The sequence below is a fragment of the Ostrea edulis genome, chromosome 8 (assembly GCF_947568905.1).
Source record: "Ostrea edulis chromosome 8, xbOstEdul1.1, whole genome shotgun sequence".
In the NCBI taxonomy this organism is placed as follows: domain Eukaryota; kingdom Metazoa; phylum Mollusca; class Bivalvia; order Ostreida; family Ostreidae; genus Ostrea; species Ostrea edulis.
Window position 1 is genome coordinate 49,554,589 of NC_079171.1, and position 18,239 is coordinate 49,572,827.

Here is an 18,239-nt window from a genome sequence, read left to right on the forward strand (position 1 = left end):
GGTGATATTTTAACTGTATCCAAACTTATATATATATGAACATTACTTAATACATGTTGTAACACTTGAATAATTTTTTGGATACCTTCCTATGATTAAAATTCCCTTGTTTTACTATTCTGTAGTATCTAACCGTTAAGAAATAGAAACTTTCAGACAACTCCTTTGAAATGCCCCCTTAAGTTCGATTTTATATTTTATTTATGTGCGAATTCTCCATAATACCCCTTCATCACTCTTTTAACAAAATATTTCGATAAAACTTGAAATCTAAATACATGTATTCGAATTTAAGAGTTCCCACAACGTTATTAATTATCGACAGGAGAAACGATACAACACAATACACACACAAAATGACATATCGATTGATTGATTGAATATTATATAACGTCCCTCTCGAGAATTTTCACTTATATGGAGACGTCACCACTGCCGGTGAAGGGCTGCAAAATATAGGCCTATGCTCGGCACTTGCAGCCTTTGAGCAGGGATGAATCTTTATCATGCCACACCTGCTGTGACGGCGGGATGGGGTGGTAGGGGGTCGGCTTTTGCGGCCTCATCCGATTAATGCAAAACACGATCAGCATAGCACTGATGAAAATATTGTTAGAGAAGACAGAACGCAATTTTGATGGCTACAACAAGACTTTGACATTACACTATTTCTTTTTTTAAATTCTGTGTGTATATGTTTACGCTATCACAGCTGAAATCAGAACACTATACGATATTTCTGATTATTCTGTTTTGATATCTATATGAATTTGTCACCAAATTATTTAAAGATTTTAAAAGTTATATTGTCACATAATTTGTATTGCTCAAAGTGATACTAAGGTCTGGCTAAATTTCAGTTATAATTATTTTACGTTACCAGATATCAGGAAAGCACGATATCACCGCATTATAGCTGAATTGAATCTATCCAAGATCTTTGTATAAATGGACTCCGGCATTACCGCAAAATGAGAAAATTTTAAATACTTATCAAATGCTAATTAATATTTATTATAATCCAACTTTCTAATGGTATGCTAATAAAATCAGAAGGAAACATCCGTTTTCGTATCTTCTATCTACACAGAATGTCGATGAATTATGTGAAATACTGATCCCCAATGTAAACTTGGTTTGTCCTTGAACCTCCTTAGTTTCATACGAAACTACCGATCAATAACTTCGCATACAATTCATTCAAAACAGCATTTTCCGAAAATCGTTTAAATAGATTATGGCACCTTGCATATGCATGGGTGTGTAATCATCAATACAGTCTCACGAGTCAATTGATTTAATGAATTAAAATACTCAAATTTTGGAGATTGAAATCTTGAAAAAAAAGTAATTTAATAGTTAACGCCAAACACAGTGCACATGATAAAGCGTGTTGTCCAGACAAGCTATTTCTCCCCACAAAGGTACGCGGCAATTTACTAAAGTTGCCTATCCTGACAGGAGAACTTTATGGACAGGTAAGATTCTGAGTTGTGATTTACTTTGGATTTCATTAAAATTTCGGTCTATGCTCGGCGCTTATGGCCATTGAGCAGGGAGGGATCTTTATCGTGCCACACCTGCTGTGACACGGGACCTCGGTTTTTGCGGTCTCATCCGAATGACGGCCCCATTTAATCGCCTTCTACAACAAGCAAGGGGTACTGAGTCCCTATTCTAACCCGGATCCCCACGGGATTCTACACTAAATGAGAATGAATTTAGGTTATACATTGACATATCGATCTCTGGAAACCACAGGCCTTGGGACATGGATCATGTAACCCCCATTATTTTTTTTTCTGATCTGGGATCAACACATTTATTATGTGAATATACATTAAAGATTATAGAAAAAAATGTTATTTTGGTCTCTAATTACGTTTTATTATAAATTATCGTTAACAGTGAATTTATTTCTTCTTACATGTGCAATCACTAAAGAATCAATTAAATGTAACATACATTCTAAGGTGATATATCATGCATATTTACAATAAATTAATTAATTAAGGGTGTAATTCTCAGATCCCAAAAGGTTACGTGTCCCATGCCCCAAGTGCTTGTGTACATATCAACCTACTCCTATTGTGACCCACCACGTGCGATTTCTGATGAACCCTAGTGATAGATATTTTTTTAGAAGAAAAAAATGCGACGCACCGACGCATCCAACACGACTAGCCATATTCTCCTTGTACTAGCGATCACGGTAGTTCAGTGGTAGAGCGTTCGCTTTGTAACCACGTGAGTTCGAGCCCCGCTCGTGCCATGGCCGCGTCATTTGAACCCAAGATATAAACTTCAGTAATTATTGCTCCTTCGCCAAACGCTCGGTATTTAAATGTGAGAGTTGCAGATTATTCGCATATGACTTTAAAAACAGAGGTCTCGTGTCGCGGCAGGCGTTGTTGATTGATTGCGGTTTTACCCCGTTTTGGCAATATTTCAGGCATTTACGGCGGATGTAGGCACGTTAATCAATGTCTTATTTTCATAAGAGTACAGTTATACATTACAGAGAGGAAGGTAGAAAATACGAAACACTTCACAGAGAGCATGAACAGGGATATTTTATACTAGTACATGTATATATAAAGTGGAGAAATATCAACACATGAATCTTCACTTCTACGGCTTTAAGCGCTAAACATAGGTCTGAATTTGTGTAAACACTATATAGTTACACGTAACATTCATGTAAAAGTTGTACGCAGACACACATACATGTATATGCTTTGCACTAAAATTCATTTTTAAAAATCAACTGAACAGCAAATTGATTAAACAAACGAGATCAAGAATACCACGAACACGGTAGCATGCGACTTTGATTACCATGGTTACATAATTGTTAATAAAATGTTGAATTTAAATAGCAGATCACATTTTACATGTACACACTGGGGGAAATTGTCATTCTCTACGGTAATCTGAAACCTGATATTGGCAAAAGTACAGCATTCTTAATTTGGAGTGGAAGACGAGAGCAGAAAAATGAAATATAGTTGATATTTGTGAATTTTCAGTTATACACCGTGCACATACAGCATAAAATTAAAGGCAAGTACCATTAATCCATTTTTTAAAAATCGATTATCTCAGATTTGAGAGACGATTCTGCGATGGTTACATATATTTATAAATATATATAAGAATCGTGTAGGCAGCGTTTTATATACCATCTATTTTTTTTTTTTTTAGTAAATCATAGGTCGCTATCATCTGCAGTTTATACATAACACACATATCTGAAAGATTTATAGCAATCAATTAAGATTGTTGTTTTTATACAAGTGTTTTGTGAAACAGCAATGATAAGATTTTAAGACGATATTAATCCTCGTTGTAAGATTGTTTGACGTTTTCCATATACTTCTATTCTAAGTAATCATGTAAGTAAATATTTCATTATAGAGACCCCGTGTTTGTAACAATACTTAAGACGCTCTTTTCATTTTACCAAGGTACACAAAATATAAACACCCAGCCCATCGAGATCGAACCCACAGACAAACCTACACGATATAAAATTTTATAATGCAATATAATCCTACACTAGCCCCAGAATTGAAAGTCGTGTTTTTGATTCAAAATTAAGTATATCTAAATATATGTATAAGCACAAAGTTCTTTTATATGACATATTTTGCAAAATAATTTTTGATTACCCCCCCCCCCCCCACAAATATATATTACAAAAGAAAAGGAGAAGTGGAATTGGTACAAATGGATATTGTAATGTTTTTGTTATGAATTAATTTTCAAAGCACTGCAACTTTTTTTTTATTCTTGTGGATATTGATGAGTGTGGTTTTCTCATCAAATTACTGAATGACAATAGTACTGCGGGGACCGTCATATCTGTTACCTGACTGCTCGTTTGACAAAACCTTAACGATTAACTTTAATTAAACCCCATGATACCCCTGTGTATTCAAATACATAGCATTTGTCCTTTTAAAACCAGTCAGGGCTTTTGTAGTTAAAGCATGGCTCCCAAAAACTAAAAAAAAAATATACAGAGGTTTTAAGATTAGATAGGGAGAAATCACATATATGTTTATGAATCTATTTTATACACGTGTTTTACTATTTATATTTACACATGTATCGATGTTTTGACAGTATGACATAATAGCTTATCAATGGAACACATGATTTGAATCAAATTCCAACGCCCATGACTGAAGTAACATGAAATATGCGCTATAGATGTATATTGCATATCTTGCTTGTTTTTTTGTTTTTGTTTTTTTTTGCACACTTGGTTACAGTGAATAAAAATAATGACCTTGTGACAATTTGTGCATACTTGCCGATTATCTCTACTTATAAAGCATCTTTCCTGTCGATCATATATGTAGTGCATTATATTTTCCATTATTGCGTTTGACGCGAAGAAAAGACGTGTATTCATAATTTTGTCCTTAAATTGTCGCGCTGGGCAAAACTACTAAAAACTAATGCATTGGCAAATAAAACTTCAAATTACTCGCCCTTGATTACAGGTGGCGCACGATCCGTTAACGCCCAAGGCGTTTCTAACCTCAAGTTTAACAGAGCGTCGGAAGGACACGTTTAGATTAGAAAGTTGTTGAATATTTAGTAACGAAGGCGGATTACGGTTCGTAGGACCTCACTGCTCTTAGAGACGAACTTAGAAAACGCAATGCAAGACTATCTGGGCGGAAAGGAGTTCCAGCTGCAACCGAATTTTCTCTGTCACATCGATTAAATAAGACATTCAATACACATTGAACGTTTTTTTTACTATAAACTACTTCGTGATTAAGTTTACATGCTTAAACAGTAGTTTAGGTTGAATATATAATATACAATACACCATAATTCTTTATAAGTTGTTGAATTGCATAGTTTAAAACAATAAGATGCGCCCCCCTTCTCTCTCTCTCTCTCTCTCTCTCTCTCTCTCTCTCTCTATCGAGGATTAAGAATATCAATTATCAAATATATCCCTATATCTCTAAATTTCTATTATTAAGATGTTAAAATGTGTAGTAATAATGAATGTATATGCATAACTTCTCTTTATAAAATAAAATTCACGATAGAGAAGGTATACATGTATATGGACTACATATATTATAACCCTTAACTTCACATTTAACAGTTTATCTGCGTGTTTTAAAGCTGTATGACCCGATGTTCATGTATTATTTTTCTACATAATTACTTTAAAGCAGATTAATTACTTTATAAAGTTATTAACTTTCCCTTAATTACATGCTTGAAAACATCTGCATGTAAAAGAAAACAGTGCGAATATTATTTAGAAAGTAAATATAGTGGCTACATATATAAATCATCCCATAATAGACGTCTATAAATAGACCCACGCGCGTCAGGGGAATCCCAACATGATGCATTAACTCATACGCAAATGTATAGTTTTAAGGCTGAAAGAGCGTAAAACAACGAATTACTGAGAGGCATTTGATATTTTTATTTCTATTAAACTTATGGTACGGTACTGTTATAACAAAATACACAGCTTTACACAAATAAGACCACCGATGATCTGAAAGTTTGAACTGGTCACGTGACTGTCACTTGAAATGGCAGAGTGACGCGGTTATTTGTAAACATCGATTTAAAATCAAATTATTTGGGTTAAAACAGGTGAAATAATTTATGATAGGTCGTACAGTCTCATAACTACATACGTGCGATGATTTAATAGCGTTTTTACGAGATGGAAAAAAGATATTGTAATTCGGACCATACAGCTTTAACTTATATCAGTCCTTGCGATTAACTTTTTTATTAGTCCATAGGGCAAGTGAGAGCATAAACATTGGCAGGTCAAATAAATTTTACTACCCCTTATGCTAGCTGTACAATAATGATTCAAAATTTCGAGTTTCTACATTTTAATTGAATATTACAATTTGGATTACAAGTTTAAGACGGAAGTTCAAGCTTTCTTTCAACTTCTAAATTCACGTCTCTATCCATATACTATGATTGATATACTATGAGTTGGTTGTACTCTGCGTTAAAAGCACGCCTGTATCCTGCGTAGGAATGGTTGTATCCAAATGGCGTTTTTCCCATGGTGTTGCAGGAAACTGATGTAGGCCTACATAATTTGACCCGTGTTTACTTTAATGTATAAGGATTTATCATGCTTATATGTACCATGACAGTTCATGATATGAATGATTTAATACTAAAATACATCACTTAACAAATGTAGTACACTTTTCAATTTGAATGCTCATACTTCAGATTGGAATCGAAGTTACAAGTGAATATTGAAAAATGTAACGCAATTATTTTTAAAAATACAAACCACAATGAACAATAGGCCTATGTATGGCTTTTATTATAAACACAACATTGTATATATGACAGTGAAATTTGTATTTACTTCACTTGGATAAATTTAGAGCTTTATGACTTTGCAATCAATTTTGATAAAAGTAGATATGATTCAAACTTTATTTCTAAAAATTTCAGAAATATCTTAATCCCTTGAGATGCATTTTTCTTCTCGTTTGCGTCAACAGTTAAAATAGGCTAGGGCTGGTATTCATTTCTTTGACGCATTGGACTGTACTTCCGTGGGTCAGTTGATCAACATGGCATAACAAAATAACCATGACAATGCAAACTTTGATAAGTTATGAAAGTTTGACAATTTCATCGCATATTTTGATAAATTTCATACGTATTGAGAAATCCAGACTCGTTTTCCCTGAAATTAATTTACAATCCAGTCATCAAAAACGAAAACAAGACCTAGGAATATTCACTGCCTTACAGTTACAGTCTGATTATAGCCACCCCTTCATTACAGTCACGTCGTCGTACCGAGTGACGGCGGAGGGGGGGGGGGTGCTATTAGCAATCGCGTTCATTCATATTTTGACGACCTTGGTTAACTCTAAAATTAATTTTCAAATGACATCTTAAATATATTTTTGTACCATACTTCGTTTATATATTGATTACTCAAATTTCCCCTGATAAACTGAGTGCATAGTAATAATGAGCACGGAAGTATCTATCAGAATTGAAAACTCATGGCCATTCGGTCAAGGTTCAGGTCATATTTCATGGATTTATGACTGTATCATTAAGGATATATAAAATTTCAGCATAAAACAGTAATGCAGAATATTACGATCTACAGAGCAAATGTTTAACCCACCGTAAATACTTTCTACAACAAAGTCGTCATCTGATAGACTGGTATTTCTAACGCACGACGCTGAGTGGAACTTAAAAAGATCGTTGTCGCTTTCACATTTGATGACAATGAACCAATTGGTTTTTTTTAAAGCTTCAGTTCTCAGGAATTCTACCCCCGCTCCCTGTTTGCACAAAAAACCTTACACTTTCTCATAAATCTTATGTACACCGGAAGTCAACAAGGAATGTTTTTAGATTCATTTGAATTAAAGATATCGTTCATTCACTTCGTGTGCGCAACAATTCCAACAGGCGTTAAAAAGTCATTGGTCTATGCAATATTACATTTATTATGATATTCCGCGCTTGCAATTAAACACTTACAGCAACGGACACTAGTTTGTACCAAGCGCTTTTATAATGCAGATTAAACCAATATAGGTTTCGGATTAGACGAAACGATATCAATTTATTTTAAATGATTTTTATCTTAATTCATGTAGTTTATCGAAAATTGAAACCAGGAAGACGTGAAATCCCATGACTTTCCATGACCCGTACGAACTATGGGTTTACAAGGATATCCCTGAAAATAGGAACACCATCAGCTGTTGCAACCATTTAAACAAACATTCCTCTATTCTATCATGCGCTCCGGAAATAATAGTAACGTTTACCATCTAGTCATAGTGTCAATGATTACTATGGAGAAATTACAATCGTAGCATTATTTGTCAGCATTGTCAACATGCTGTAATAACACCGCTGTTATATGATAACATACCTATTGGGGGAAACTGTACGAATAACCAACACTTCACGGTTTTGTTAATGTTTCATATTATATCTTGCCTGTAGTCTTTTCTTTTATAATATCGAAATAGGACAGGCTTTTATTTTGTGACATTTTAAAAAGATTTACAATCAACGGATATCAAATATTTTTGCTGTTGTTTTTTTTTTATTTGATTTGATTTTTTTTTTTACGCAATTGATTTTTGTGCATGGGTCTTTACTCTTTACGTGCTTGTGTGCAATAGTATGAATCATCAATCTCAAGAAGAAATTGAGGTGAATTCTGATAGTTGGAAGCAATGCTTTCTACATGAACTAGCTTAAAAGCATTAGAACGTCAGTCGAATTTAATGTAATGCTATTACTTTATGCTTACAAAAAAGATTTAGTAACCTAGACAATATTGATTTTGCCTTTTGTCTTCTCATTTTGTTAAGACTAAACATCTTACAACGTTGTTCAACTGTACGTAGATTAGAACAACACCGACTTATCTCCATTTTAATGAACATCATTTCATAATTTTCACATCATATATTTTCTACCAATCACTATCGAAAGGAAAATCCATAACCCTGATAAAGACATAAAGTAAGAGTACATCACCCGTTCTAATGATCGTTAACTTACTTGAGTGCATGGATATATATTTTTTTAATCTTAATTAAGATTGATTAACCAAGGTTTTGAAACAGAAATAGTAAGATTCTGTTCGGGGATTTATCATGAATTCAATACAAGCGATATTTCATATGAGTCAATACAATAATACATGATCACAACTAAAATAAGTTTATTTCTATGCATTTATACGTGTATCGCAGGTGACAAAAACTGTGTCCTCTTCATTGCGCAGCAAAATATCCTCGGCCTCTTACCTCTGGTAGGCGCGGGTTCAAATCCCGCTTGCGCCGGTAAGTGAGAAAGTTTCCCAATTCACTTGCGGAAGGTCGGTGGTCTCTTCCCAGGTACATTATATCTGTGTTCTCTATTCCACTAATAAAAACGTCGCGCCACCAGATAACTGAAAAATTGTTAAGTGTGGCGGACAACAGCAATCCATGAACAATATCGTGTACTGGTGATCTTACGAAATGTTGTAATATTATCTACATAGCAAATAATAGAAAATACAACAGCAGTTCCCATGTTCCATCTTTTGGAATTCTATATAGCGTCTGTTGACCTGATCGTTGCAGAACAAAATTGTCATTTGGCTGAAGGGATTATGGAAAAACTTGCATTGTTTAAAGAGATATATCGAATATAATGTGATATGCCTTACGGCGTGACCGCGTTTGAGGGCGAAGCAAGAAGTATTGACATTAGTATCAAGATCCATAACAGGACAAAAAAGAGTTAGCACCTAAAGTGTGAGGACAGAGCTGAATTAAAGTATTCTAACTTTAGACATTTTTGATCCGCCTTTTCATTTAACGCGGGGATCTCAATGTCACTGATATAAACAGTGCATTCTGACGTCATATCCAGCGTCGGTGTTTAGTAAATTCACAAACACAGGGTGCATGGTACAATCACTTTAACCGAGGAGTGATTATATATACATATGATTAAGAAAATAAGATTTACATGGTTTTACGGATTTTATGTATCATCTCAGAACTACCTGAACTTGGGTACACGAGACTCAAAATGGAGAAATACATCTCCACGTGCTAATACTCGAACCAACGCCATTGGAACCAACATTTTTAAGTTCCATAGGTGTGGTTTAATTTTTCATTAGTTTTCTATATTTTTCTTTTAAACATGTATATACATGTTGCCTACAGGAAGAGCTCCGCTCTCATGGCCCTCCGAGCCTTGAGAGGATTACATCCTCTATAAATAACTTCACAGCGATTGTGTGTTTGCTTCGTAACTTTTCAGGACATCGTGCTGTCGATTACAGCTCGTGACATGGGCACGTCAAACTTACGACTTAAACAAAGTTGGCGATTGCTCCTACGCCAAACTCTCACCATTTAGAAGCTAGAATAGCGGGTCTTTTGGGTATGACTTTAAAACAGAGGTCCCGTGTAGCAACAGGCGTTGTCAGTATTCAAAAAACACACAGACATGGCCCTAAGCGCTAAGCATAGGGTCTGAATTTGTGGTACTTCACCTACAACTGGTAATGTTTCAATATGAGTGAACAATTCTCGACAGTATGTAAAACCTCAAGCATTCTTTATATTGTGTCTCATTATTACGTCAGAGGGCGCACTATAAGGCATGGGTCTATACGTCCAAATGCACACGAAGCACCGATCAATTTCATAAATCTCACAATGAATTCAAACCTATCGCAGTATCACAGTTCGCTTCGTGAATGAAAAACCGTGAACTCGAGCCCTGTTCGTACTATGACCGCGTCAAAACTAAGACTAAAACATAGGTAGTGATTGCTCCTTCGCCAAACGCCTGGTATTTACAGATCTTTCGGATAAGTCCTTAAAACGGAGGTTGTGGGAGACGTCGGTAAGTGAAGAACCCTCACTGTCGCGGCCCTGTGCACTAAGCATAAGTATATTCTTGTAACACTTCACCTACAACTTGATGTTTGAATGCGAGTAAAAAAAATTGAAAGGTAGGTAAAACAAGAAAAATAAGATTGACAACAGAGTACCGATAGACTCAGACCCGCCGTGAAAGTTTATCATTATAATAAAGATAATGTTTTAAGGAGTTTATATTTCATTTTGATATTATAGGTAATTCTCTTGAATTTTTATTTATTTAGTAACTCCTATAAGCAATATGAAAAAGAGAGTTGGAAAACACGGACTCGGACATTTACTATTATGACATCTGGACAGAGAATTTGATACCTCTGCCCATGAACTAATTACAAGACAAAAGGAGATGCAAGGATTTACTTGCAATAAAAACTTTGTATACGTTAAACATTTTGATTTACAATGAGTGAATTTCAGACTTCAACTTTATTTTCGCATTAGGACAATACGTGAAGAATCCAGGAGGTGAACTGTGAAGGGTAAAAAAGCTAAAAGGTAGGTGCGCAGAGTCAACACTAATAGTTGTATAAATTTAATATTTTAATTGATACAGAATATAAAGAACATATGTGCCTGAAAGCATACAATCTGTCGATCTATGCAATATTAAACATATTTGGTTTCTACTATCAATGATAAATTATTATTTCTATTGGGAGGAGAGTAGTGCAAATGTAGATTAGGCGAGTTCATTTGTAACACTAAACATTTAAACAACATATGTAGTTGATTGTTTCGTGCCTCATTGAATGACTTGATCTCCGATAACTATAAAGTTATTGTGCGAACTATTGTGGCCGTTAATGATTTATTCCATCAACGTTATCCAACAACGAATCACTCAAAACGTACACGTACGCCACTCCAATCTGTGCTTTAGAATTTTATTTCTAGAACTTAAATATGCTTCCAAGCAATACCTACAATTATAAACTTTTAAGCTAAGTAATTCGTTTCCTCTTTGGGTATGATTTGGGGAAAAAAAACTACATTTTTTTTCCGCAGAAAAATACCGTAGAATCTCCTGAAATGAAGAAGAGGGAGTGGGGGGGGGGGGGGGGGGGTAAATTATCATTATGTCTGTTTTACTAGTGCTATGCTATCGCTCACCAATCATTTTTCTACTTAATGCAAAAAAAAGTGTAGATGAATATTGGATAATCGGTATTTTTGTTTCTTAGATCTATACTTTGTTTTACAAAGGTCATACAGCAATGTGCTTGTACAAGTGTATCTCGCGCTTTACTCTACGAAAAAGGGTAGCAAAGTTTGAAACTCTCATACACGTATAGGATCTCCCATTGTTTGTGGTTGGGTATGATTATCATGTAAAACTTATACGGTACCAATTTAGATGCACCAGGTGCGCATTTCGACAAATGTCTCTTTAGTGATGCTCAACCGATTTTTTTTGAAATCCGAAATAACAATCAACTTTTAGAGCTATTATAGGGAAATCAGAGTGCCAGAAAGTGGAGTCAAATTCGTTTAAGGACAAGAGCTATGCGTGAGGGATATAATCCTTAATTTTGAAATGAATTTCTAAATTTCATCACAGCAATTAAATATACATCCGTATTTTCAAGCTAGTAACGAAGTACTTAGCTACTGGGCTGTGGAGACCCTCGGGGACTAACATTCCACCAGCAGAGTCCTCGACCCAACGAAATGTGTTATCTAAATCCAAGCCATGGCGAGGGGATAAAAATACGTTGAAAAATAATCATATCCAACCAAAAACCATGGGGTATTCTTTTTATTACATAGACTATTCAAAAAACTATTGAATTCGCATTTGAAAAATATCCTGTTTTGTTTACCTCAACCCGAACTACATTCGTAACGTCAACATTACACCGATACAAGTAGATCGTTGGGAAATGAATATTGACTGTCACAATGTTTAATTTATAAAAGATCATTTTTGAATGAGAACATTTACATTATAGAAAGTTTTACTTTGAAACTGAATGATTATTTATGAATATGTCAGTCATCCGAATCCGTGTTATAGGTGACGCGCGGTCTTTTTTGTTGTTGACATGTTTACAATGAATTTTCCACCATTTATATCATTATTCAGAGGATTTTAATGTTTCCTCTGACATGAAGGGTCGTGGATCTTCTAATGTTGGATGTGCTTTTGTTTCTTACATCTGTATAAAAAGTGATGAATCGTTTTGTGTGCACAGTTGAATTTTTTCCCCCGATTTTATTTGGTGTATAGGGTTGGGAAGTTGATATCCACTAGATAAAGGGGCAAATATGTGATGAAGGATCTTAGTATGTTCACTTCCTAATGTGAACTATCAGGTTTTCTAACACACAGATACATTTACACAGTAAGATATGATCAGTCATGATAAGGGGGCGGGGCGGGGCGGGGCTGCTTCAATAAAAGAGTCTTCATTTCGAAAAACGATTTCAGTTCATGTCACTTAATGTGTTTTTTTTCCCAATGTATTTTTCCCTTGATCATTGAGATCTATACAAAACATGATCAGGGGGTGTATGCAATGCTGAGCTGCAGCAGATTGCTTCACTTCTTCGAGACGATAACTACGCTAGATAATGAGTCTGTTCCGTCGATCACAACTATATGTAATTAGTTCACATATAAAATCATTGTTTCCAAATTTTGAAGAATCTAACACCTGTACATCTTCCATAATTTTTTACAATATTAGGGGAGTTTTGCATCCTGATCCTTTTCCTATGTACATTACGTCTAGCAGCGTAGGAACACCTACTATGGTATACGAATTATTTATCGCATGAGTGATATCCATTGAATAAAGGGGTAAATATGTGATAAAGGAACATCCTTTATCATATTCAATACCACAACCTGTTCTGAACCGACCCATTACTTTTCTTGAATGTCGATCATCATACATCTGTGCATGTTCATTTACGTTGCATTCGATGAAAGATATATGCTGTCAATTATTAGATGTCAGACGTGAAAACATCTTGGAATAGAATTAAGGAACATGTTGGCAGTACCCCGACCATGGTGTTTTCCGTCATTGGTGATTCAGACAGCTTTGTCCCTAGACCCTGGGCCAAAACAGTATTCCAGACAGCATTGATTGAGGCGGCTAAAAGTGGAGGGGGTAAGTAGTAAAATCACGTGTAGTAAAAGTCTCGTGATCAATGATGACCAAGAACTTGTACAAATCAAAACCATTGAACCACTGTGACGTTTTATCCATGCCTTCCAAACAACTTTGTTAGATGATTTATCCCCCCAAGCAACGCTTGGTACGTAAAACGTGAATCCCCCAGTTTTGCTGTCCTGTAAATTACCTGTAATATCTTGCATAGTTATTCATATAAATATAATGTGTACTGTTATGCAAACGATGATCCACATAAGGTCACATTGTGTTGATTTTATTTGCTTTATGTCTTTTCTAGATATTTCCAAACATATTGAGATTGGCATCATTCTGAACCATGAGAAAACATATATAGAATAGCATCGTGAAATTTAAAGAACCTGTTATATATTAAAATACTGGATTGAACGTTTCATTCCGAAAACTTTTTGACACTCTGCAGTCATTCTTTGAATTGCTTACAGCATGGAAATCTTGTGACGTGTTTGAGTCAAAGTCATTTGTTACCTCTTCTAGGCACAAAAACAATGTTGCCTTGTATGAAAAATACTACGTACAACGTAAAACAATATATTTCTATCTGTGCACCGTATTCTTAAATGTTGGATCCTGAATTTCTTTCCAGCTGGAATAACTACATGTTATCTGAAATTACAAAAATGTTGTTATATACAAGTCATTAACACAATCATTTGTTAAATGAAGGTTATGATATATATTTATATTGCCCCATGAAGGCTATTTGACACTGTCCAGAAATCAATCAATGTTCCATCAAGGTTCGGTCGTAATAATCCATCAAGGCGAATTCATAATGTCCCATCAAGGCTAAATATCAATGTTTCATCAAGGCTACTGCATATGCCCCATCAAGGCTAAACCACAATGTCCCATCAAGGCTACTTCATAACGCCCCATCAAGGCTAAATCATAATGCCCCATGAAGGCTACTTCATAACGCCCAATCAAGGCTAAAACACAATGTCCCATCAAGGCTACTTCGTAACGCCCCATCAAGGCTACATCATAATGCCCCATTAAGGCCAAATCACAATGTCCCATCAAGGCTAAATCACAATGTCCCATCAAGGCTACTTCATAACGCCCCATCAAGGTTAAATCACAATGTCCCATCAAGGCTACTTCATAACGCACCATCAAGGGTAAATCATAATGCCCCATGAAGGCTACTTCATAACGCCCCATCAAGGCTTAATCACAATGTCCCATCAAGGCTACTTCGTAACGCCCCATCAAGGCTAAATCATAATGCCCCATCAAAACCAAATCACAATGTCCCATCAAGGCTACTTCATAATGCCCCATCAAGGCTAAATCACAATCTCCCATCAGAGCACACACAAATTTATATCTTATCAAAGTCACATTAATTACGTATTGTCACAAATAGTGGTAAGAAACACTTCAAATAATCTAAAAAGTTAATGATAAGTACTAACACATTACTCTAAAACTATGCTTGAACAAACACGCTCTTGACATGAGAACCTTCATTCAAAATATGGTGAGGCTTATGATATTGTAGCAGGTCTGGCGTTCGTATAGTCTGTACTTCGCGTTGTGTTAGTTTTATTTTATTTTGATAGTGGCGACTTCGAAACGACCCAACTACACTATGATTTTAAACTTGAAAATAAATTCAATAGAAATGAAAATAAGATAAATAACACTTTACGAATTTATTACCAGTATGAATGTGACAAATACACACTCCTAAAGCCTACGAACTTAGCCTAGAATCTATCAAGAAATTCTCCCAAAAGGTAATAATAATAATTTAGTAAGTAAAAAGGGGCAAAGTAGATGGAAACGTTATTCCAATATAGGAATAATGGAAGGAGAAGTGCAGCTAGCAAGGCCAGCTGTCTCGCTTCGACGAATAGTAAGATGCATGGATTTATATAGCAAATTAAACAATAGAAACTGTCATTAAAGTTATTGGCTGAAAGATAAAGTGGGCGTGGTCAAATACAACGGGTGAATAATTTACATCGGGATCGAAATCCAGAAATAAAAGTAAAAGTAAAACCCAAACTACCACAGTATTCCCAAAATCATATTGTTTAATTGCTTCAAAATAAAATTCAAAACATCAACTGCCAAGTCAGCATTTGTATTGTTTAGTAAATGCATAGCTTTCATCATGTCATTCTCTCTGGATTTTATTGCTCTGAAACTTCAAGGCAGATACTAAAAAATATACTTATTTACAGGACTAATTAGGACATTAACATAACATTTGTCAAATTAAAATATGATACAGAATTACGTTGTCCCATTAAGGCTAATTGACACGGGGCATATATAACCAATGCCCCATAAAGGCGTTTTCATAATACCCCATCAAGGCTAGTTCATAATGCCCCCATCAAGGCTGATTCACAATGCCCCATCAAGGCATGCACAAAGAAATTAGATTTTCTCAAGGTCATGTTAATTACGTATTGTCACGTGTATATTCCTGAGAAACAATTAAAAAATCTGAAAAAGTCAATGATAAGCGCTAACACTTTACTCTGAAACTATGGTTCAACGAACACTCTATCGACATGAGAACCTTTATTGAAAAAATAGATAGGCTAGTGATATTGCAAAAAATAATTTTGATTACTTTAAAAGGAAAAGCCAAGATAATGAACAGTGATCACTCTCATAACTAGAATTCAAAACATCAACTTCCAAGTCAACATTTATATTGTTTAGGAAATATATAGCTTTCATAATGCCATTATTACTATCCGTATTGAATCAAAATTGGATTTTATTGCTCTGAAACTTAAATTCAGGTACTCAAAAATATTTTTCTGCACAGTAATAATTAACAAGATATTAACACAATAGTGTGTCCAATTAAGGTTACATATCTGTATTGCACCATTAAGGCTATCAATCAATGCCCAATCAAGGCTCGTTCACAATACACCATTAAGGCTATCAATCAATGCCCAATCAAGGCTCGTTCACAATACCCCATTAAGGCTAGTTCATAATGTCTCACCCAGGCTAAGTCATAGTGTCCCATCAATGGCTAAATCATAGGGCCCTATAAAAGCATGCAGGGTTGATTGATTTAATATTGTTTTACGTCCGTCTCGAGAATATTTCACTCATATGGAGACGTCACCACTGCCGGTGAAGGGCTGCAAAATTTAGGCCTATGCTCGGCGCGTATGGCCTTTGAGCAGGGAGGGATCTTTATCGTGCCACACCTGCTGTGACACGGGACTCGATTTTTGCGGTCTCATCCGAAGGACTGCCCCATTTAGTCGCCTCTTACGACAAGCAAGGGGTACTGAAGACCTATTCTAACCCGGATCCCCACGGGATAAGGCATAAAAAATAGATATCAAATATATCACCGTAATTACGAATTGTCACACATATTCATGAGAAACACTTCAATATTCTGAGAAGTAAATGTATATAGTACTAAGTTATTTCTCTGAAACTGGTTCAGCAACACGTTCTCGGCATGAAAATCATAAATGAAACAATAATGAGGCTTATGGCATTCCAACTACATGTAATCCTTAAAATCTCGGAACTTTCCAGAATATGGTTTAACCAGCATAGGCCAAAAAAGTGCGGACTGCCACTTGATTACAATGAAGGTACCTTTTGCTGTATACAAAATTAATTGTTCATGACAAATTAACAGGAGGTGCTATTAGGAAAGGAATGCGCATTTTGTCGAGACGTTCTATCATACGGCTTCGTGGAGTTGCGTCTCATAGCTCTGAAAATAGTTTGATTGGGCGTTGAAACATAAGTAATTGGGCTATCCTAATATTCCTGACTAAACTCACACTCACATTCATCGACAATACGAAAACAATATTTTCTTTAATTGCTTTTTAAAAATTCAAAACATCAACTACCAATTCAACATTTGTATTGTTTAGTAAATTTATAGCTTATTTTATTGCTCTGAAATTTAGTCAGGTACATGTACCCTTTTCTCCACTGCTTTCAATGTCAAGTTGATTTTACTAACAAATTCCTGTTTCTGTCGTCTCGGGGTCCGTTCAAGTCTATCAGAGAGAACGTCTGAAGTAGCTGTAGTGGTAAATTCGTCAGAAGAATCATGCATATTGCCGGGTCGTTCAATTTGTGAATCCGCATGAACTGTACGCTCTTCAGCGATGAAGCCCACATTCAACGCGGTCATAGGTGCTGATAGAGAAAAACGTGTTCCAACTGGCTGATTCCTCGTCGATGACCAATTTACCTTGACCAGAACCTTATATACCTGAACTAAATAAATATCATGCACTTCCATTCTGCGCCTCTGGTGTGTCCAGGGGTCCGTGTTTGCCCAACTATCTATTTTGTATTGCTTGTGGGAGTTTGATCACTGTTCGTTATCTTCGCCTTGCATATATTAAAATAGCTTATGTAATGGTTATCTTCTAGCATTCGAGTAATATTCACATTATCAAATAGATAAGCGATCCTTCTGTCACGAGTGCGTGGAGCGCACGAGTGAGAGAAGGACCGCCCATCTCTGATAATGTGAATTTTACGAGGATGCTAGAAGATGACCGACTTGTCACATATTTCAAAAGATTCTCATGATACCTTATTGAACCATACATTTAATACAATGGTAGGTTGTCATATACCA

At 35.5% G+C, this 18,239-nt stretch overlaps 1 protein-coding gene across 2 annotated transcripts in view; it reads left to right on the top strand.

Annotated features, from left to right (window-relative positions):
* The first annotated feature begins 1,339 nt into the window (after positions 1–1,339).
* The window catches only part of LOC125661864 (transient receptor potential cation channel subfamily M member 8-like), a 70,566-nt gene continuing 53,666 nt past the window's right edge, over positions 1,340–18,239 (top strand). The window contains exons 1-3 of one of the 2 annotated variants that reach the window (XM_056146373.1): positions 1,340–1,478; positions 10,914–10,967; positions 13,426–13,588. In XM_056146373.1, coding sequence (XP_056002348.1) covers positions 13,426–13,588 — 163 coding nt within the window. In that variant the 5' untranslated portion in view covers positions 1,340–1,478; positions 10,914–10,967. The remainder of the gene's footprint in view (positions 1,479–10,913; positions 10,968–13,425; positions 13,589–18,239) is intronic. The other variant, XM_056146372.1, reaches the window with a different exon arrangement.